At 44.4% G+C, this 23,280-nt stretch overlaps 1 protein-coding gene across 4 annotated transcripts in view; it reads left to right on the plus strand.

The window, feature by feature from the left end:
* Positions 1-23,280, plus strand: part of MCOLN3 (mucolipin TRP cation channel 3) — a 60,483-nt gene that overhangs the window by 1,562 nt on the left and 35,641 nt on the right. For 3 of the 4 annotated variants that reach the window (XM_040360566.1, XM_040360569.1, XM_040360567.1), the window contains exons 2-4: positions 4,439-4,591; positions 18,966-19,195; positions 22,912-23,079. In XM_040360566.1, coding sequence (XP_040216500.1) covers positions 18,968-19,195; positions 22,912-23,079 — 396 coding nt within the window. In that variant the 5' untranslated portion in view covers positions 4,439-4,591; positions 18,966-18,967. Of the gene's footprint in view, positions 1-3,920; positions 3,975-4,438; positions 4,592-18,965; positions 19,196-22,911; positions 23,080-23,280 lie in introns of those variants that run through there. The other variant, XM_040360568.1, reaches the window with a different exon arrangement.

The following is a 23,280-nucleotide window of genomic DNA, read 5'->3' on the forward strand; positions in this document are numbered from 1 at the left end:
ATATTACATATAATACAATAATGGGGGGGAATAATGAGCGGTGTACATAGAGGGGTATAATACATGGGGGGTATAATACATGGGGGTATAATACATGGAGGAGTATAATGTATGGAGGGGTATAATACATGAAGGGGTATAATACATGGAGGGTATAATACATGAAGGGGTATAATACATGGAGGGGTATAATACATGGAGGGGTATAATACATGAAGGGGTATAATACATGGAGGGGTATAACACATGGAGGGTATAATACATGAAGGGGTATAATACATGGAGGGGTATAATAAGTGTGGGGGGGGGGGGGTTGACACATGGAGGGATCTATAGAAGCAGGCAGTGCTATAGACTGAGGGGGGTATAATGCATGGGGGTATAATACATGGAGGGTATAATGCATGAAGGGTATAATACATGGAGGGTATAATACATGGAGGGTATAACACATGGAGGGTATAATGCATGGGGGTATAATACATGGAGGGTATAATGCATGAAGGGTATAATACATGGAGGGGTATAATGCATGGAGGGGTATAATACATGGAGGGGTATAATGCATGGAGGGGTATAATACATGGAGGGGTATAATGCATGAAGGGTATAATACATGGAGGGGTATAATGCATGGAGGGTATAATACATGGAGGGGTATAATGCATGGAGGGTATAATACATGGAGGGTATAATACATGGGGGGTATAATACATGAGGGTATAATACATGGAGGGATATAATACATGGAGGGTATAGTACATGAAGGGTATAATACATGGAGGGTTTAATGCATGGAGGGATATAATGCATGGAGGGGTATAGTACATGGAGGGGTATAATACATGGAGGGGTATAATACATGGAGGGGTATAATACATGGAGGGGTATAATACATGGAGGGGTATAATACATGGGGGGGTATGTAGCGGAGTACAATATTAAAATCCACGATCTCCGCTGGTAACCAGGGTAACTCCACAGTCAGAGCTGAAAAGTAAGGCAATCCCCCAGACCCCCCCCCCCCCCCCCCAGTAACCGGACGAAACACAGCTCTGGGAGTCAACTGACTTTATTCACAGGCTTCCATATTTATATAATTCCCCATGCAGGGGGTTTCCAAACAGCCAAACAGATTTAGCAGGGGTAATACAGTGAGGACCACATGGGGAACTTCACATTTTGTATAATTCTCCCATCAGGCATTGCTGCACGAGGGAACAGTCGGTTGATAGCTGGGGTCTGGGGTTATGTGTTGTGAGAATACCGCTCAGATCCCAGCTAAAACTACCGAACGGTGCCCGAAATACCCTTAACCATCGAGTTCGGTTTAAAACTACCGAACACCGATGGGCAACATAAAACAAAGTACTTGAATGCTAGTGGCTTACGGCTGCCAGCATACGTATTACTATGCCCACATAAGACCCAGCAGAATACATAGCATATAATACAGACAACCCTTTGACATGTAACGTCCAGCGTTCCAGAAGTGGCTAGGTTTGCCACAGGGTATAATACATGGAGGGGTATAATACATGGAGGGGTATAATACATAGAGGGTATAATACATGGGGGGGTATGTAGCGGAGTACAATATTAAAATCCACGATCTCCGCTGGTAACCAGGGTAAATCCACAGTCAGCGCTGAAAAGTAAGGCAATGTCCCAAATCCCCCCCCCCCCCCCCCAGTAACCGGACGAAACACAGCTCTGGGAGTCAACTGACTTTATTCACAGGCTTCCATATTTATATAATTCCCCATGCAGGGGGTTTCCAAACAGCCAAACAGATTTAGCAGGGGTAATACAGTGAGGACCACATGGGGAACTTAACATTTTGGATATTTCTCCCATCAGGCATTGCTGCACGAGGGAACAGTCGGTTGATAGCTGGGGTCTGGGGTTATGTGTTGTGACATAATCGAAATACCCTTAACCATCGAGTTCGGTTTAAAACTACCGAACACCGATGGGCAACATAAAACAAAGTACTTGAATGCTAGTGGCTTACGGCTGCCAGCATACGTATTACTATGCCCACATAAGACCCAGCAGAATACATAGCATATAATACAGACAACCCTTTGATATGTAACGTCCAGCGTTCCAGAAGTGGCTAGGTTTGCCACAGGGTATAATGCATGGAGGGGTATAATGCATGGAGGGGTATAATACATGAAGGGTATAATACATGGAGGGGTATAATAAGTGTGGGGGGGGGGTGGTATGACACATGGAGGGATCTATAGAAGCAGGCAGTGCTATAGGCTGAGGGGGGTATAATAAGTTGGGGGTATAACACATGAAGGGTATAATACATGAAGGGTATAATAAGTGGGGGGTATAATACATGGAGGGTATAATACATGGAGGGTATAATACATGGAGGGTATAATACATGGGGGGGTATAATACATGGAGGGTATAATACATGGGGGGGGGTATAATACATGGAGGGTATAATACATGGAGGGTATAATACATGGAGGGTATAATACATGGGGGGGTATAATACATGGGGGGGGTATAATACATGGAGGGTATAATACATGGAGGGTATAATACATGGGGGGGTATAATACATGGGGGGTATAATACATGGGGGGGTATAATACATGGGGGGGGTATAATAAGTGGGGGGTATAATACATGGAGGGTATAACACGTGGGGGGTATAACACATGGGGGGGGGTATAATACACGGAGGGGTATAATACACGGAGGGGTATAATACATGGAGGGTATAATACATGGAGGGTATAATGCATGGAGGGTATAATAAGTGGGGGGTATAATACATGGGGGGGTATAACACATGGGGGGTATAATACATGGAGGGTATAACACATGGAGGGGTATAATACATGGAGGGTATAATGCATGGAGGGTATAACACGTGGGGGGTATAACACGTGGGGGGTATAACACGTGGGGGGTATAATACATGGAAGGTATAATACATGGAGGGGTATAATACATGGAGGGGTATAATACATGGAGGGTATAATAAGTGGGGGGGTATAATACATGGAGGGTATAACACATGGGGGGGTATAACACATGGAGGGGTATAATACGTGGGGGGTATAATACATGGAGGGTATAACACATGGGGGGGTATAACACATGGGGGATATAACATATGGGGGTGGTATAACACATGGGGGGTATAACACATGGGGGGGTATAACACATGGGGGGGTATAACACATGGGGGGGTATAACACATGGGGGGGGTATAACACATGGGGGGGTATAGCACATCGGGGGGTATAGCACGTGGGGGGGTATAACACATGGGGGTGGTATAACACATGGGGGGTATAGCACATGGGGGGTATAACACATGGTAGGGTATAACACATGGGAGGGTATAACACATGGGGGGGTATAGCACATGGGGGGGTATAGCACATGGGGGGGTATAGCACATGGGGGGTATAGCACATGGGGGGGTATAGCACATCGGGGGGTATAGCACGTGGGGGGGTATAACACATGGGGGTGGTATAACACATGGGGGGTATAGCACATGGGGGGTATAACACATGGTAGGGTATAACACATGGGAGGGTATAACACATGGGGGGGTATAGCACATGGGGGGGTATAGCACATGGGGGGGTATAGCACATGGGGGGTATAGCACATGGGGGGGTATAGCACATGGGGGGGTATAACACATGGGGGGTATAATACATGGGGAGATCTATAGAAGCAGGCAGTGCTACGGACTGACATTGTGTCGGGTAGAGAAGAGGGGGGGGGTGTTGGAGACGGGCCAGGCACTGATCATGTGGGAGGATAATTGGGAGGAGGGTCAGGGAGAGAACAGGTGGATGTACAGAGAGGGGCGGGGTCTGACATCAATCTGTAATAGGCTGAGGGGGAGGGGCACCGGGGGGGAGGGACAGAGAGTGACAGTGAGAGATGGAGATCCCGGATGACACACAGACAAGTAGGTGAGGATGGTGAGGATGTAGAAGACGTGGATGACAGTTCATAACAAGAACAAAGAGATTTCCAGTGACAGATATAGACTGCCAGTGACAGATATAGACTGCCAGTGACAGATATAGACTGCCAGTGACAGATATAGACTGCCAGTGACAGATATAGACTGCCAGTGACAGATATAGACTGCCAGTGACAGATATAGACTGCCAGTGACAGATATAGACTGCCAGTGACAGATATAGACTGCCAGTGACAGATATAGACTGCCAGTGACAGGAGAAACTGACACTGGAATAAAGTTTGTCAGAGAAAGACGGAGGAGGGGGGGAGAGATAGATAACTGCCACTCAGAAAAAGAGACTGCTACCAAGAGGAGAGACTACTAAGGTGTCTGGTATAATGTATGAGGGGTGGGGGGGAGGGAGGGCGTGAGATCGGACTGTCATTTGACCTAACACGATCCTTTGTCTTTGTCTAGGAGTGTAGGACATTAGAGGGGCCCTCCCAGTCCCCCGCAGAGCCCAGGATGTAGAAATAATAATTCATGAGCTCCTGGGACAACCAATCCGAGTGCGATGATCTCCGTCTGGGGTAACTGAGGAGAGGAGCATCTGGGGAGAAGTGCCGGTCGGTGAGTACAACACCCATCATCCTACTGTGTACCTGAGCCCCCGGGGACACAGGACACCGGACTGCAGAGGACCTTCTATAAGTGTGTGTATATATATAATGGTATATGTGTATCCTGCCAATGTATACCCATCACCAAGGTACAGTATATAGTGAGACTTTGCAGTGTCTATACATTATATACTCCTCAATCTATTCTCTACCAGTGTCCTCTCTTCATGCTGTATTCGCTGTGATCTATATATTGTATGCACAGTTCTTACCTACATCTCCAGCTCTCAATTCATTACATTGTTTGCTTGAGTTTTGGATACCTTTTTCTCTTTTATCTATTGATTTTATATTTACATTTACTTAACCCCTTATAAACCCTTTGTAGAAGAGTGTTACATTTAGTTTTTACTACTTGGACCCCTTTCACACTGAAGGTGTTTTAGTGCTAAAAATAGCGCCTGTAAAGCACTTAAAAAAAACAACCCCCCAGTGTGAAAGTCCAAGTGCTTTCACACTGGGGCGGTGCACTTGCGGGACGTTCTGAAAAGTCCTGCAGGCTGCATCTTTGGGGCGGTTTGGGAGCGATCTATACAGCGCTTATAATATGCACCTTCCCTTTGAAATGAATGGGCAGTGCTGCTGAAGCGCCTGCAAAGTGCTTCGGCAGCTCCGCAACACGGGTGCTTTTAACCCTTTATTCAGCCACTAGCCGAGTTTAAAAGCGCTGCTAAAACGACGCTAACGTCATCTTGGCTTTTCAATTGACTATTTAAAGAAGCTTCAGCCTGGTACACGCAATGGGGGTTATTTACTAAAGGCAAATCCTCTTTGCGCTACAAGTGCACTTGGAAGTGCAGTTGCTGTAAACCTGAGGGGTAGATCTGAAATGAGGGGAAGCTCTGCTGATTTTATTATCCAATCACGTGCAAGCTAAAATGCTGTTTTTTATTTTCGTTGCACAGGGCTCGACAAAATCCGGGCCCCAGGTCGCAATTGCGACAAGAAATTGTGACCTGGTGCCCGCCGGTAATTGAAGCCGCGGCCTCAATTACCGGCCGTCGCAGGCCCGCCGCAATCGCATGGCGGGGGAGGTGGGGGCGCAAGGAGGCACAGGATCCTGTGTCTCCGTGCTCCCCCGCCGCGCGATCGCGGCGGGCCTGCGACGGCCAGTAATTGCCTTGTGAAGTCCCAAGCTTCCTTCTGTGACCTGGCACCATCTGGTGGTGGCCGTTGGCATTACAAGTAAAACAGCAGTTCTAATGTGTAATTTTTCACTGACATCTTCTTCCCTCTAATTAGAGCCCCCAAACATTATATATATTTTTTATCCTAACACCCTAGAGAATAAAATGACGATCGTTGCAATACTTTCTGTCACGCCGTATTTGCGCAGCGGTCTTACAAGCGCACTTTTTTGGGGAAAAAATACACTTTTTTTTTATTAAAAAATAAGGCAACAATAAAGCTATCCCAATTTTTTTTTTTATATTGTAAAAGATAATGTTACGCCGAGTAAATTGATACCCAACATGTCACGCTTCAAAATTGCGTCCGCTCGTGGAATGAAACCCTTTAAAATCTCCATAGGCGACGTTTAAAAAAATCTACAGTTTGCATGTTTTGAGTTACAGAGGAGGTCTAGGGCTAGAATTATTGCTCTCGCTCTAACGATCGCGGCGATACCTCACATGTGTGGTTTGAATACCGTTTACATATGCGGGCGCCACTCACGTATGCGTTCGCTTCTGTGCGCGAGCTTGACAGGGCGCGTTTTCTTGCTCCTAACTTTTTTAGCTGGCTCCTAGATTCCAAGCAAATTTGTCAAACCCTGTCCTTGCATGTCCCCCTCAGATCTACAGCAACTGCACTTCCAAGTGCAATTTCAAGTGTAGTGCAAAGTGGATTTGCCTTTAGTAAATAACCCCCACTGTGATTATCGGATGTTTTTTTTTTGGCATGCTAGTCTCCAGATCGAAAACAAAGAGATTTACTAAAGATGCTAAAATGTTCATACTACAGAATAAAAATTCGGAAGTGATGTCACCTATTGCATTGTATTTGTAATGTATTTTCGGAAAATGATCTGGTATCGTATGAGAAAAAATGTTGTGCTTGCCCCAATGAATACTTTTATTTTCAATATTTGTCATGATCGGCTCTTGAATGCCGTGTACTAACGATCAGATTATCGCACGATCGATTCTAAATCGGTATTATTACGATTTTCTGATCATGTGTTCAAGCCATTATAAACAGAAAAAAAAAAAAAAATATCTATATATCTCTATATCTCTCTATATATCTCTCTATATATATATATATATATATATATATATATATCTCTATATCTCTATATATATACACATACATACAGACATATGATATTATGTGTGCGTCTGTCTACGTTTAGTAAACATTCTGTGCCGGATTCTGAAAACAGGAAAAACATCCTTGCTACCTAAAATAAATATTAATACCGTGAGAGCTGCTGTCACATGGTGCCAAAGCACCTTAACAAACAAAAAAAACCCTTTAAAGCACAGTGCTATTTAAAGCGGAGGTTCACCCTAAAAACAAGTATATAACATTACATTCTGTATACTTCCAACATTTAGAGCCCATTCACACCTTGGCGTTTTGTCGCCTGTAGCGCGACGCGCACAAACGCCAGAGGGACCAAAATACATGTAAGGCTATGGGCATGGTTCACATCTGAAGGCCGATGCGCCTGACGCGCATCGCATGTAGTCAATAAAAGTTCCGGACACTTTTTTGTCGCGCATATCGCGCGATATGCGCGTATTTGAGCGTTTCCATTTCCCATAGAAAGTAATGGAAACGCTTGATTCAAGCGACTTGCGCGACAACGGGCGTTTGCTACGGGCGTTTCGTCAATAGAACTTGTCGCCCATGCAGAAGATTAAAAAAATCTACCAACATAGCAACAAGTGATGAAAAGATGATATTTTTTCCTATTGGCTAAAAAAAAAAACGTCAAAGTACAAAAACGTCGGACAACGCTGTATGCAAACGCGCATATTAGCATGAATATGCGCGACAAAACGCCGGAAAACGCCGCTATTGCCTACGCCTAGGTGTGAATGCAGCCTTAAGCTGCATTCACACCTGAGCGTTTTGTCGCCTAAAGCGCGACGCTCCAAAACGCTAGAGGGGAAAAAATACATTATTCCCTATGGAGATGGTTCACATCTCCACTCCAAAACGCCTGACGCCGAACGCCTGAAGCTCAAACAAGTTCCGGACCCTTTTTTGTTGCACGAATCGGGCGGTTTGGGCGTTTTTGAGCGTTTGTATTTCCCATCGATTCAAGCGAATAGCGCGACAACGAGCGTTTGCTACGGGCGTTTTGTCGCTTTAATCAATAGAACATTTCACCCAGGCAGAAGATAAATAAAATCTACCAACATAGCAACAAGTGATGAAAAGATGATAATTTATCCTATTGGCTAAAATAAAAAACGTCGAAGTACCAAAACGTCGGACGACGCTGTATGCAAACGAGCAAATACGCATGAATACGCGTGTAAAAACGCCCAAAAAAACGCCCAAACAAGCTACACTCAGGTGTGAATGCAGCCTTTCAGTATGCTGTTTGTTTTTGTTTTTATTGCTGTACATACCGTATTATTGCTATTTTCCACCCGGCTTCCGGGTACTCCCTCCCGCGGGAGTAGGCGTTCCTATACAGAGGCGCAGTGTCATGTGGGACTTCGCCCAGATGATTGACGTCTTGAGAAAAACTTCCTCCCGGCGCATAAGGCACGTCACAAGTTTCCGAAAGAAGCCGAACTGCGAGTCGGCGCTATACGGCGCCTGCACAGTCAGCTATACACGGCTCCTAGTCGGTGCGTAGTGTTGTGTTTAAAGTAGAATTAAACGAAAAATGTAATACGTTGTATATTGCAGCTTAACAATCAGATGTGGTGGCTGCATTTGTTTTCTTTTTTAGGCTCCTGGGCTTTTTTCCCCCCTCTTTTTTTCACCTGGTGATCTGCCCAGTAACACACCTTCTGTATTAGAGTGCCCCCACTCTGGATAAAGGCGAACAGGAGGCACCTTTGGACAGCTGACTAGTCAGTCGGGATGGAAGGGGGTGGTGTTAGATGTACAATCAGATTTAAATACACTAACAAATTGAATCCAAACTCCAGCTCACACTGCAGTTACACAAGCAGTTTCAGCAACAGTTTTTTTTTTTCACCCTTTTAGGATAAATGTTTTAAATGATTAAATAAAAGCTGATCTAACTGCTTAACAGCTTGCCGACCGCCGCACGACTATGTACGTCAGCAGAATGGCACAGCTGTGCAGAGGTACGTCCCCTTTAAATCGCAGCATTGCGGGCGTACCGCTGGTTCACGTGCCCGCCCGCCGCAAGCTCCGTGAGTGTGACCGCGGTTCCCGCGGACTCGATGTCCGTCGGGTGCCCACAAACGTGTCGGGGAGATGTAAACAAGGCATCTCCCTGTTCTGCCAAGTGACAGGACACTGATCTACTGCTTCCTGTCATCGGGAGCAGTGATCACTGTCGTGTCACTTGTAGCCCAGCCCCCACACAGTTAGAATCACTGCCTAGGACACACTTAACCCTTTCATCGCCCCCTAGTGTTTAACTCCTTCCCTGTCAGTGTCATTTACACAGTAATCAGTGCATTTTTATGGAACTGATTGCTGTATAAATGACAATGGCCCCAAAACACCGTCAAAAGTGTCCGCCATAATGTCGCAGTCACAATAAAAATCACAGATCGCCGCCATTACTAATAAAAAAAAATATATATAACGTATCGGCCTAAACTGAGGAAAAAAATAGGGGGGGATATTTATTATAGCAAAAAGTAAAAAATATTGCTTTTTTTTTATATATACATATATTAGAGGTCGGTCTTCCGCCCACTCGCTGCTATCACGGCCGCTGTCTGCTGACTTTTTTTTTCAGTGAAGGAAGTGGGCAGCAGCAGCAGCACGTCAGGGCCAGGGACGAATGGAGCTTTCTTTGGCTAGGCTAGGAGATGGAGCGCTCCGCTGGTGGGCATTGATGAGGTGGCAGTGAATGTAGGCTGTACTGGTGGGCACTGATGAGCTTGGACTGATGTGATGCACTGGTTGGCACTGATGTGATACCCTGGTTGGCACTGATGTGATACCCTGGTTGGCACTGATGTGATACCCTGGTTGGCACTGATGTGATACCCTGGTTGGCACTGGTGAGAGGCACTGGTGAGAGGCACTGGTGGGCAATGACAGGATGCACTGGCGGGCATTGATGAGGTGGCACTGATGTGATGCACTGGTTGGCACTGATGTAATGCACTGATGTGATACCCTGGTTGGCACTCATGTGATACCCTGGTGGGCACTGGTGAGATGCGCTGGTGGGCAATGATAGGCTGCACTGGTGGGCACTGATGAGGTGGCACTGGTGGGCAGAATACATTGTGGCCACAATGTATGAAGAAATTCTATTTTTATTTATTATTGAATATGTTTTATAGCAGAAAGTAAACTTTTTTTTTTTTTTTTTAAATGTCAGCCTTTTTACATTTATATAATAATAATAATAATAATAATAAAAAACAGTGATGATCAAATCCCACCAAAAGAAAGCTCTATTTGTGCAAAAAAAAAGAAGAGATATACATTTAGTTTGCATGACTGTGCAATCACCAGTTAAAGTAATGCAGTGCAGTATAGCAAAAAATGCCATGTTCATGAAGGGGGTAAAATCTTCCAGAACTCAAGTAGTTAAAATAAGTTATATAGGATATCCTTGGATTTTACCTATTTGGAGGTAGGAGGGTAAGCAATGTTTCTCATGTACTCCCAACAGGTCATGTTTTCAGGCTTTCTATTATTATTTTGCACCGGTGATTTGATCAGTTTCACTGCCTTAGTAATTACCACAGTTTCATTTGATGGAAATCCTGAAAACATGACATGTTGGGGGTATTCGAGGACAGGAGTTGAGTGACATTGAGCCAGAGGACCCTTTCCCAACCTTTTTTTACCCCAGAGTAACCCATGCAATAATTTTCAGGTGTCGGAAAAGTACTAAAAATGATTAAATTTACAGCTCATAATACAGGGTGACCGATGGGAGTCGGAAAGTTTTGAAAAAAACAGGAGGTCAAGACATGCCATTTGAATTACTTGTTCAGTTATGAAAAATAATATCATAATAATAATAATATCATTTAGATCAGTGGTCATCAACCCTGCCCTACAGGGCCCACTAACAGGCCAGGTTTTATGTATTACCTTGGGGAGATGCAGACTAGAATACTGCAATCACTGAGCAGCAAATGATATCACCTGTGATGTATTTCAGTTATCTTGCAAACCTGGCCTGTTAGTGGGCCCTGAGGACAGGGTTGATGACCACTGATTTAGATGACGACCATCCTCTTGAATGCCACTTTCAATCCTTCGCTTGAAATTGTCCATCACTCGGGCTAACAGCTGTTGATCAATCGTGAACACTTCTTGTCGGATGGCATCCTTCAATTCATTCGAATTACGGGGTTTGTGAGTGTACAGGCCGTTCTTCAGATACCTTCATTACTGGACTACAAAAAGTCCTAGGAACACTCAAGAAAGACCTCTCCACTCTGCATGTGTTACAGTGTGGTGTGCGGTTGCCCCTTTTGGTATTATCGGGGTAACTCAGGATGTTACATAGTACGTGAGGCCGAAAAAAGTCCAACCTGTGTCTGTGATTATATGTCAGTAAGGCCGCGTACACACGATCAGTCCATCCGATGAGAACGGTCCGAAGGACCATTGTCATCGGTTAACCGATGAACCTGACTGATGGTCCGTCGTGCGTACACAACATCAGTTAAAAAAACGATCGTGTCAGAACGTGGTCAACGACGTGCTGAAAAAAAACGAAGTTCAATGCTTCCAAGCATGCTCGACTTGATTCTGAGCATGCGTGGATTTTTAACTGATGGTCGTACGTACTAACGATCGGTTTTGACCTATCGGTTAGGCGTCCATCGGTTACATTTTAAAGCAAGTTCTACATTTTTTGACCGAAGGATAACTGACCGATGGGGCATACACATGATCGGTTTGGACCGATGAAAAGGTCCTTCAGTCCGCTTTCATCGGTTTTAACCGATCGTGTGTATGTGGCCTATTACATTGTATATACCTGTATTATGTAATCGTTCAGGTGCTTTTCTAAAGCCTCGTACACACGGTCGGACTTCAAACAAACTTTTCCGTGGATTTTTGTCTGAAGGAAGTTGGCCGGGCACACCCATAGCATACACACAGCAGGACTTTTCTGCAAACCTTCCCAAAACTTTCCCAACATCACATGGTTTTTCTGCTCTTTTCTGCTCTTTACCGCCACCCTTTGGTCAACTTTTGCTATTTTTGGTTGATTTTAACATTGTTTCTGGGCATGCGTATTTGTACGTTGGACAAAAGTCCGATGGATTTCTGTACACACGGTCGGACTTTGCACCATCAGACTTTTGTTGCCGAAAAGTTTGTCCATTTGTAGAGCGAACTTTGGACCGATGAAAACCGAAAAATTTTGTCCGTACACGGTTGGATTTTTTGGAAAACTTGCTCATTTCACGATCGTGTGTACGAGGCTTAATAGTTTTTTGAAACTATCAATGCTCCCCGATTTAACCACTGTCTGTGGAAGGGAATTCCACATCCTTCACGCTCTTACAGTAAAGAACCCTCTACGCAGTTTAAGGTTAAACTAAGCGGGCGCACAGGAAGTGGCCTCAACCTGATGGGGAAAAAAGGCGGGAAAATGCCCAGGAGGTGCACAGGAAGTGACCTCAAACTTCCCTATATAAGCCCAGCCCAGACACTGCCAAATTGCTGGATTATCTTCAGTTCCCTCTTGTTACTGTGCTAGTGTGTTATCTGTCTGAACTTGTTGTGACCTGGAAACCTATTTCACTACCCTTGATTGCTGCTTGCCTTTGACCTTGGATTTGTTCCTTGACCATTCTACTTCTTTGCTCCCTTTGTGCTGCCAGATTGGAACCAACCCCGTCTTGGATCTCGGCCCTTCTTCTTCTGATTAACCCTTTTGTACTTCGTTGCCAGAGTGGACTTGACCTTGGCTTGGATCTCGGATTAAGGCTTGCACGGTGCTCCGCACCCCTGGCACCCATGCCACTCGGTGTCCACCAAGTCTGTCTCCATCTCCAGAGGCTTTAAGGACCCGAGGTGCAAGGGAGGCCTCCCCACTACTTCGGTCTCACCTCAGGCCTCGTACACACGACCGAGAAACTCGGCGGGCGAAACACATTGTTTTGCTCGTCGAGTTCCTTGTTAGGCTGTCGAGGGTCTCGGTGAGCCAAATTTCTCCATTGCCGTCGAGGAAAAAGAAGACATGCTCTCTTTTTGGCTCGACGAGATCCTCAACAGTTTCCTCGTCGAAAAGTGTACACACGACCGGTTTCCTCGGCAAAAAAAAAAAAAAACAGCAAGTTTCATGCTGGTTTTTGCCGAGAAACTCGGTCGTGTGTACAAGGCTTCAGGTATGTGGCCCTCGTGACACTGAGTGATGGACAATTTCAAGTGAAGGATTGAAAGCTGCATTCAGGAGGCTGATAACCCCAAAAGGGGCAACCGCACACCACACTAACATTTTGAGAGGTCTTGAGTGTTTCTAGGATTTTCGGGAGCTCAGTAACGAAGGTACCTGAAGAACGGAGTGTACACTCGCAAAGCCTGTAATTTGAATGAATTGAAGGATGCCATTCGACAAGAAGTGCTCATGATTGATCAACGGCTGTTGGCCTGAGTTATAGACAATGTCAAGCAAATGATTAAAAGTTGAATTTAAGATGATGGTCGTCATCTAAATGTCATTATTTTTCATGACTGAATAAGTAACTAAAATGGCCATTTTAAGTTGAAAATCTACGGAGTACTGTTTTTTTTCCAAAACAGTCCAACTCCCATTGGTCACCCTGTACATTGGCGTGATCAGGAAGTTGTAGAATATTATAAATAAAAGAAGAATGTGGCATACCCAGAGTATTTGTCACCCTGAGCAGATCAATTCACAATAGTCCCCTGCTGTATAAGACAATAATAATCTTAATATAAAAGTAATCATTTTAGTGGCTTTTAAATAAACACAGACTAAAAAATAATAGTGACCCCTTAAGCCTCGTACACACGACCGAGTTTCTCGGCAAAAACCAGCAAGAAACTTGCTGGGATTTTTTTTTTGCAGAGGAAACCGGTCGTGTGTACATTTTTCGATGAGGAAACTATCGAGGATCCAGTCAAGCCAAAAAGAGAGCATGTCTTCTTTTTCCTCGACGGGAATGGAGAAACTTGCCTTGTCGAGTTCCTCGACAGCCTAACAAGGAACTCGACGAGGAAAACGATGTGTTTCGCCCGTCGAGTTTCTCGGTCGTGTGTACGAGGCTTTACACTGGCAGTCAGTGGAGAAGTGTCATCTAATGTTCCTGTCTTTAGAAAATGACATTTAAGGTCATTGTAGACAGGAGGGGAATCTGCCACTGCTAAGGGGACCCCAATAACCTCTGATTGAGAAAACCTGATCGACAGCAATAATACCTTGTTTACTCCGGATTCAGGGTCTGCTGGTATTCTTAATTATGTTTTAACTTTGTGGGACATTTAATTGTAAGCAAGTCTTATTTTTTCCTTTCATTATTTCTGTCCTGTCCGTTGAATAGCTAGGTCATTTCATTTTTAAACAATGGCTTGATTGTTCCTGCCCCCACCTTTAATTAGAACATGATTATAGTATTTTCAGTCTGATGACTGAGCTGACTGCCCAGTCTTTTTTATTAGGTTTGATCACAGCCATGCTATGTAGTAAACCTAAAATACAGGGTAGCTGTTGGAAAATTTTAGAAAGCAGCATACAATCCTGAAATTTTATGTACATAGTTGTGCAAATATTGGAAGGTGGGCAGAAATACGGGTCAGGGTGGTGTAATGAAGATCTTTAAACTTGCTGTGTTGGCATGAATCTATGTGGAGCTCTTGCGAAGGTTGACCAGGTATTACATCATAGTTCCCATGCTTCTTCCACTCATAAACATGCCTTAAACACAAACCTGCAGTCTATTTTACACTTTTAAAACTAAGATTCCTGACTTAAAGGAACACTAAAGGCAAACTTTTTTTTTTAAATAACAAACATGTTATACTTACCTCCACTGTGCAGCTCGTTTTGCACAGAGTGTCCCCTAACCCTGTCTTCTGAGGTCCCTCGGTGGCTGTCTCGTCTCCTCCTCGCAAAAGTTTTCCACCTTCATGCGAGCGAGCGAGCATGGTGGAAAGCTTTTGCGAGCGCGCTCCCGTGATACAGCGGCGGGCATAGCCGCCGACTGTATCACTCGGCCACGCCCCCTGGCGAGCTGCGTCATTCGCTGTGATTGACAGCAGAGCCAGCCAATGGCTGCGCTGCTATCAATCCGTCCAGCCTAGCCAATCAACGGCCAGGCTGGGAACCGATGAGGATCACGTGGACGAGGGGGTCAGGCAAGTAAAACGGGGGTTCGGGGGGGCGGTACCGTTGGGTGTTTTTTCACCTTAATGCATAGGATGCATTAGGGTGAAAAAACATTTACCTTTACAACCCCTTTAAAGGGGTTGTAAAGGTTTGTGTTTTTTCACCTTAATGCATCCTATGCATTAAGGAGAAAAAACACCTGGCTGTCATGGGCCCCCCAGCCCTGAACCCGTTCACCTGCTCTGCATGTCCCCCAGCATCTTCTTCTCCACGGAGTCCCGGTGTTGATTGGATATATTGATAGCAGCGCAGCCATTGGCTCTCGCTGCTGTCAATCAAATTCAATGACGGGGCCACCGGGGGGCGGGGCAGAGTCATACAAGTAGCGGCTATGGACGCCGACTGTATGACACACGAGCAATGTAACCCCTCGGGAGAGAGCTTCCCAGAGGGGGTTAGCTATTGCGGGGAGGAGCCACGAGAGCTGACGTGGGACCCCAGAACAGCAGGATCGGGGCCACTCTGTGCAAAATGAACTGCACAGTGGAGGTAGGTATGACATGTTTGTTATTTAAAAAAAAATATCCTTTACAACCCCTTTAAAATGGTTGTAAGGGCAAGAAGGTTTTTTTTTTTTACCTACACCATTCTCTGCATTAAAAGTAAAAAACCTTCTGCATGCAGCTTCCACCAATCTCGAGCCAGCGATGTGCATGAGAGCGAGGCTTGAGGTCCATAAATACATAGATGAAAGAGTTTGAGGTGGAGGAACTTGACTGGCCTGCCCTCTACCTGATATAAAAAAACTTTCGGATGAATTAGAAGGGAGACTGAACAATATTGAATATTGAAAGACTGGGAAACCAAGAAAAAAAATATTCTGACCCATACAGAAGACTGGCAAATAAAATGTACATTAGCCAGTGGACAGTATGTTAGCCAGATGATGTGAGCCAGAGTATGTCACCCCAGATGATGTGTTAGCACACGAAACGCGTCGGGTAGTCTCCACTGCCGCCTCACATATGTATACATGCGTGATTTGTACAGCCTACATGTGAGTGTACCTGTTTATTTTATAAAATATTTGGTTTTATTTAACTGGATTACGCTATGTGGCTACTTTTCTCCTTTTTCTTCTCTGGCTATTGATACCATTGGAGCGACACTGTTAAGGAACCTTTATACCTTTGCATGTCTTCCCATGGTTTGAACTACCATCTAAACAGCTAACCAGATGTGGACATCAATATACCCCCTGTGTGCCTGATTTACTGTAGAACCACACATACAAGCCTGTTCTGACCTGTAGTGGCGTATGTCACCACAAGTCCACCCCTTCTGGTAAGCCTCCATTTCTATCACTGAAAGGAAGAAATCAACTTTATATATATTGTTTACCAGCATTCACGTGGTGGAATTTATTTAAATAGACTTCAGCACATTATATTGAGCATCTAATTATTCCTTTGGTGGAATGCTAACTACATGGACTTTATTTTCACATTGACTATTGTATTTATCTATTGTGATACACTTCTATTTATTTGTGATTTTCATTCACATTTATATTGCACACCAATATGTTTTTTATGACACATATTATTTAAGCGCTACACTAGGGCTGCAACTAACGATTATTTTCATAATCGATTAGTTGGCCGATTATTGTTTCGATTAATCGATTAATCGGATAATGGCCTTAAAAGAAATCGCGTTTTTACATTTTTTTGGGCCAATTTGTTGTTGGGCAGATAACAAAACACAAATTGCTGCAAAAACACATTAAATGCTTTTCTGCAGCTTCTCCATTGAAGTATATTGAACCAAAAAAACAAAATAGCACCGTTTTGCGTTTAAAACTCCTTGCCCTTTCCAAATACGCAGCAGCTGAAAAAAAAATCATGGATGTGAACGTGTCCCATTGGAAAACATGTAAATGAACTGTAGTGTGTTTCTGCAAAAAGCACCAACAAACAGAGGTGTGACCCAGGCCTGAGATGTTTAGTAACATAATGGGGTTAAAAAACAAAATTAAGTACAAAAAGAGCAAATAATCGCTACTGTAAGGGGTTCATTTTTTTAACGTGGGACAGTGAAAGTAATATTTACAGTAGCGATTTGCTTTTTTGTACTATAAAGGGCTCATTTTAGTTTTTTTAACCCCATTATGTTACTGGCCGATTAATCGATTATGAAAATTGTAATCGATTAATTTCATAATCGATTAGTTGTCGATTAATCGATTAGTTGTTTCGGCCCTACGCTACACATTTTCCAATATTTTATTTGCTAATTCATTCTTTTTTTAGCAGTGTTAGCAGCTGTCTCTCCGCAGGCAGCGCAGTGTATACCACCTTTTTCTTATAATAAATAAAGATACTTTGAATTTTTGAGTTGGCACACTAGTTCTGAGAGCCTGCGGGTGGGGGGGGGGGGGAGGCAATGGATTCCCTTAATTTGCATAGATTTCCTCTCACTTCCTGTTTGGCTATGGGGCAGGAAGTGAAGGGAAATCTCTTCAATGGGACACGGCTGGTAAAAAATAATCCCTCCCTTACTCTTTTCAAAATGAAAAAAAAAGTGTTGCCTATAGTTCTACTTTAAAGCGGAGTTCCGGCCACAATTTCACTTTTTAAATATAAATACCCCTGTAATACACAAGCCTAATGTATTCTAGTAAAGTTAGTCTGTAAACTAAGGTCTGTTTTGTTAGGTTGTTACATCATTTAGACACTTTATAAAATAGAAATGGACTGGGGCCATCTTAAGTGTGGGCATCATGAAGCCAGACTGTATGACTTCCTGGATTTCAGCCTTGCAGATCTCGCACATGCTCAGTGCTGCACAAGCAGTGTCAGATCAGGTTTCAGCACCTGTGCTGTCCAAGTCACATGATTCTTTGAGACTGGGGAGTGCACAGACTCCTGGAAAGTTACACCCACTACATTCCCAGGAGTCTGTGCGGTGTAGGTTAGGAAGCATTAAGCACCTAGGTGCAGGAAGTGGGAAGATTAACTATTCTGCCTAGCAACAACACTTTGAAGGCATCTAAAAAAAATTTTTTTTCGTAAAGGACTAATGATATTTTTTTAAAACTACTGATGTAATGTTATATTTATGGGTGGAACTCCACTTTAAGCACAAATTTCTGATAATTTTATGGAGAGGACTAAGAAGATATGCCAATGGTGCAGCAGAAACAGAGCACAGTGAGGAAGGTCTGTGGTCCAGGATGATAGGACAGTCAAAATTAGAAGCACCCCCCCCCCCCCACACCACAGTTGCGGAATGCCGGCCACCCGCATAACGAAAGCAGTGCGGCCGCTTTATTGGGGCGCTAGACCAATTTGCCTAGTGCCAATTTGCCTACAGTGTAGCGCAAACCGGTGGGACTCTTTTTCGTGCTGCTGCCCTAGGCCACCTGGGCCTTGTTGGCCTAGGCCAGTGTTTCTCAATTCCAGTCCTCAGGCCCCCCCAACAGGTCATGTTTTCAGGATTTCCCTCAGATGAAAAGGCTGTGGTGATTACTAAGGCAGTGAAACTGATCAAATCACCTGTGCAAAATAATGGAAATCCTGAAAACCTGACCTGTTGGGGGGGCCTGAGGACTGGAATTGAGAAACACTGGCCTAGGCCAAGATACAGCGTTGTGTTCCATAGGAAACCATTGTAAATGGGCTGTACAGCAAAATGCAAAAAGCACCAAAAATGCATAGGTGTGAATCCAGCCTTAGATGCGTTCCCTTGTTTCCTCCTGCCCTGGTTTACCAGAATTCACAACATTATTTGTAAATCCAAATCTGGTTATAACCACCCTTATTTCAATGTGGACATTGTTCTATTGTTTTTTGCATTTCTAAATTCATGATCCATCTTGCAGCAATGGAGAGCCCGGAACGAACAGTGAAAGCTTCTGCTTCAGTGGAAGAACATGAGAGTCCATACATGAGCAAGACCTGCTCCATGTCTGAGGAGCTCCTAATGGAAGACCAACTGAGGAGAAAGCTCAAATTCTTTTTCATGAACCCCTGTGAAAAATTTCGTGCCCGGGGCCGCAAGCCATGGAAGCTATGTATTCAGATATTAAAAATAGCACTGATAACCATTCAGGTACGTTCTATAGACAGAAATGTGTTTTGTGTGGGTGTCTTATTATTTACAACATTGACTATATCCAAAGGTAGAGACCTTTTTTGGTAGTTAGAAATGTTTTTATTCATCTTTAAGACAAATGGGTAGATTCAGTAAGAGTTAGGCCGGCTTATCAGTAGATAAGTCGACCTAACTCAGACAGAGATACGCTTAAACATATCTAAGATACGACGGCTTGCACCGTCCTATCTTAGATTGCAATATTTTGGATGGCCGCTAAATGGCGCTTCCATTGCTGTCGGCGTAGAATATGTAAATGAGGAGATACGCCAATTCACGAACGCATGCCCGGCCGACGCAGTACTTTTACGCCGTTTACGTAAGAGATAGGCCGCGTAAAGTTAGAGCTAGGCCCTATTGGAATAGTAATGTCAAGTATGGCCGCCGTAACCGCGTCGAAATTCGAATTTTTTATGTCGTTTGCGTAAGTCGTCCGTGAATCAGGATTTACGTCGTTCACGTCCACGTCGAAATCAATAGGCCCGTGCGGCGTACTTAGCCGCAATGCACACTGGGAAATGTAGGCGCATGCGCAGTTCGCGAAGTACGTAAAAAACGTGAGGTCAAGCGCCATTGACATAAAACACGCCCCCCTCAACACATTTGAATTAGGCGCCCTTACGCCCGCCGATTTAGGCTACGCCGACGTAACTTAGCAGGCAAGTACATTGTGAATCATGTACTTGCCTCGCTAACTTACGGCGGCGTAGCTTAAATTCCTTAAGCTGCGCCGCCGCAAAGTTACACCAACGTACCTGAATTTACCTATATATGTATAAAACCCTAACAGTTGAAATCTCAATGCCCGGGTTATTCTAGTAACAGACACTGAGATGGGATGTAAAGGATACAGAGGAAAAATATGGCGTAAAGGAAGAGTGTCTGCACAAATATCCGGTGTGTCAACATTAGGAATCCAAGCTTGCCATATATAATCAGTTACTTGTAGGCCTCTTTCACAAAGCAAAGTAAAGCAAACTCATAGGGGTTGATTTACTAAGGGCAAAAAGACTGTGCACTTTGCAGTTGCTCCTGAGCTTAGTAAATGAGCAGAAGCTCTGGCGACTTTCATCATCAAATCATGTGCAAGCAAAAATTCATTTTTTTTTAAATCTTCCTTGCACGTGATTGGGTACTCTTTGCAAATGAAGCGTACCTCATTTACTAAGCTCTGGTGCAACTGCACTTGCAGAGGGCAACTGCACTTTGCAAAGTGCACAGTCTATTAGCCCTTAGTAAATCAACCCCTATATGTCCTTAGCTCAGGCATGCAGACAGGAGGTGTGCTTAGCTGAGAAAGCCCCTCCTCCCCACCTCCAGATGAAAGGGAAAAAAATGCTCATGAAGACTCCTGGAATGTGACATCAGTTTGGCTTAAAGGGACTGTAAACCTTCGTGTTTTTTCACCTTGATGCATTAAGGTGAAAAAACACCTTGCATTGTCCGGACCCCCAGCCCCCCTGTTTTACTTACCTGAGCCCCGAATTTCCATGGGCGCGATCCCGCGTCGCTCTCTCCACGGGTTCTCGGCTCTTCATTGGATAGATTGATAGCAGCGCAGCCATTGGCTTCCGCTGCTGTCAATCAAATCCAATGACGTGGGGGCGGGGCCAAGTCTATGGACACCGAGTGTATGACACGGGAGCGCGCCCGCAAGGTAACCCCCTCGGGAGAGAGCTTCCTAGAGGGGGTTATCTAATGCGGGGAGGAGCCGCGAGAACCACCGTGGGACCCCAGAACAGGTGGATCGGGCCACTCTGTGCAAAACGAACATCACAGTGGAGGTAAGTAGGACATGTTTGTTATTTTAAAAATAAAATACGGGAACCTTTAGGCCTCATTCACATGAGGCGAATCCACTCAGCGGAGTCCGTCAGCTCAGCGGGAGATCTCCGTTGATCTCCGCTGAGCCGGCAGATGACAGGTCCCTCTCTGCTCACTGATCCGGGAGGGGCTCGTCCAGTGCCGCTGCTTGCTATGGAGAGATCGGACAAAAACGGACAGCATGTCCGTTTTCATCAGATCTCACCAGATCCGATCCACCAGGAAGGAGGGCGACGTATCGGATGTCAGCAGACATGGTCATCGCTGACATCTGATGCTCCATAGGCTTGCATGGAGCGCCCGCTCAGGTCCACCAAAAAAACTGACAGGTGGACCTGAACAGTCTGCCCGTGTGAAAGGGGCCTTACAATCACTTTAAGACAGAAACCAGGAAGCAACTGAAGAAATGTAAAAAAAAAACAAAGTTTAAAAATAGTAAATATAATATACATTACTATGTATTTACTTAAGTGAGCATCATAACAATTAAAAACAGTTAATGTTGATTGAGAGAGTTTGGTTCAGCTTTACGTGAATTGGTTTTGAAAGGGTCTTAGGTGGCATTAAACAAAGTATGTATTATATTTAGATTAGACTTACAAGGAATTGACCACATTGTAATGTACGTCTGCTGAATAAGGACAAGCTTCTATTGATAACAAGCAAAATCACCTTTTAGCTGCAACATGCATTCTAATATTCCTGGAAATTAACAATAGCATCTTGTTTCTGTTAAAAAATAGGAAATTTTTTTAATTGTATCTTTATAAAAACTCTTAAAGGGGTTGTAAAGGAAATGTCTTTTTCTCCCCTAAATAGCTTCCTTTACCTTAGTGCAGTCCTCCTTCACTTACCTCATCCTTCCATTTTGCTTTTAGACCCCTTTCACATTGAGGAGTTTTTCAGGCGGTACAGCGCTAAAAATAGCGCTGCTATACCGCCTGAAAAACTCCTGCCCAGCTACCTCAATGTGAAAGCCGGAGGGCTTTCACACTGAAGCAATGCGCTGGCGGGAGACAAAAAAATCTCCTGTTAGCAGCATCTTTGGAGCGGTGAGAGGAGCTGCGTGTATACCGCTCCTTCCCATTGAAAACAATGGGAAACCGCGGCAATACCGCCCGCAGTGCGCCTCTATAGAGGCGCATTGCGGGCGGTATTAACCCTTTATCGGCCGCTAGCGGGGGTCAATACCACACCGCTAGCGGCCGATTCCCGCGGCAATCCCGCCCCAGTCTGAAAGGGGCCTTAAATGTCTTTGATTCTTCTAAGAAATCCTCACTTCCTGTTCTTCTGTCTGTAACTCAACACAGTAATGCAAGGCTTTCTCCCTGGTGTGGAGAAAGCCTCTTGTGGGGGGAGGGGGCGAGCAGGAGTGTCAGGACGCCCACTGACACACAGCTCCTTTCTCTATCTGCAAAGTAGAGAGTGTCCTGACCCTCCTGCTCGCCCCCTCCCCCCTCAAGAGGCTTTCTCTACGCAAGGGACAAAGCCTTGCATTACTGTGTGGAGTTACAGACAGAAGAACAGGAAGTGAGGATTTCTCAGAAGAAATAAGGACATTTAAAAGCAAAATGGAAGCATGAGGTAAGTGAAGGAGGACTGCACTAAGGTAAAGGAAGCTATTTAGGGCAAAAAAAAAAATTCCTTTACAACCCCTTTAATTGCTAGTTTGATAACTTTGGTTCTTGTGATTTATAGTTGTTATGAAAGGCTGATGACATTAAACAAAGTGCATGTTCTATTTAGACGTTCTGTGCTAGGTTTTGATTACATTGTACTCTATGCCTGCTGAACACATTGACCATTATACAGATTGGCAGCCCGAATGACATTCATTGTCTTTCCTTTAGTTGGTGCTGTTTGGACTCAGCAATCAGTTGGTCGTTACCTTCAAGGAGGAGAACACAATCGCGTTCAAGCACTTGTTTCTGAAAGATTACAAGGATGCCAGAGTTGACACTTATGCAGTCTATCAACAGGAAGATGTTTATGATCACATCACTTTCACTATTAAAAGAGTAAGGCTATGAAATATTGTATTTAATGAATTCAGCTTTGGTCAAGTCATGGTACAAAAGGGGAGGTGTAAGTATAGAGGGATGTCCAAAAATAATTGTAGAGTTTGCCTATAATTTTCCTCAAAGTGTGTCAGTTGCCCATATAGGGGCAACTATTTTGTGGGCTGAGCTTGCATGCTGCCCTTTTAATTTGCTACAATG

The sequence above is a fragment of the Rana temporaria genome, chromosome 7, assembly GCF_905171775.1.
Source record: "Rana temporaria chromosome 7, aRanTem1.1, whole genome shotgun sequence".
Lineage (NCBI taxonomy): Eukaryota > Metazoa > Chordata > Amphibia > Anura > Ranidae > Rana > Rana temporaria.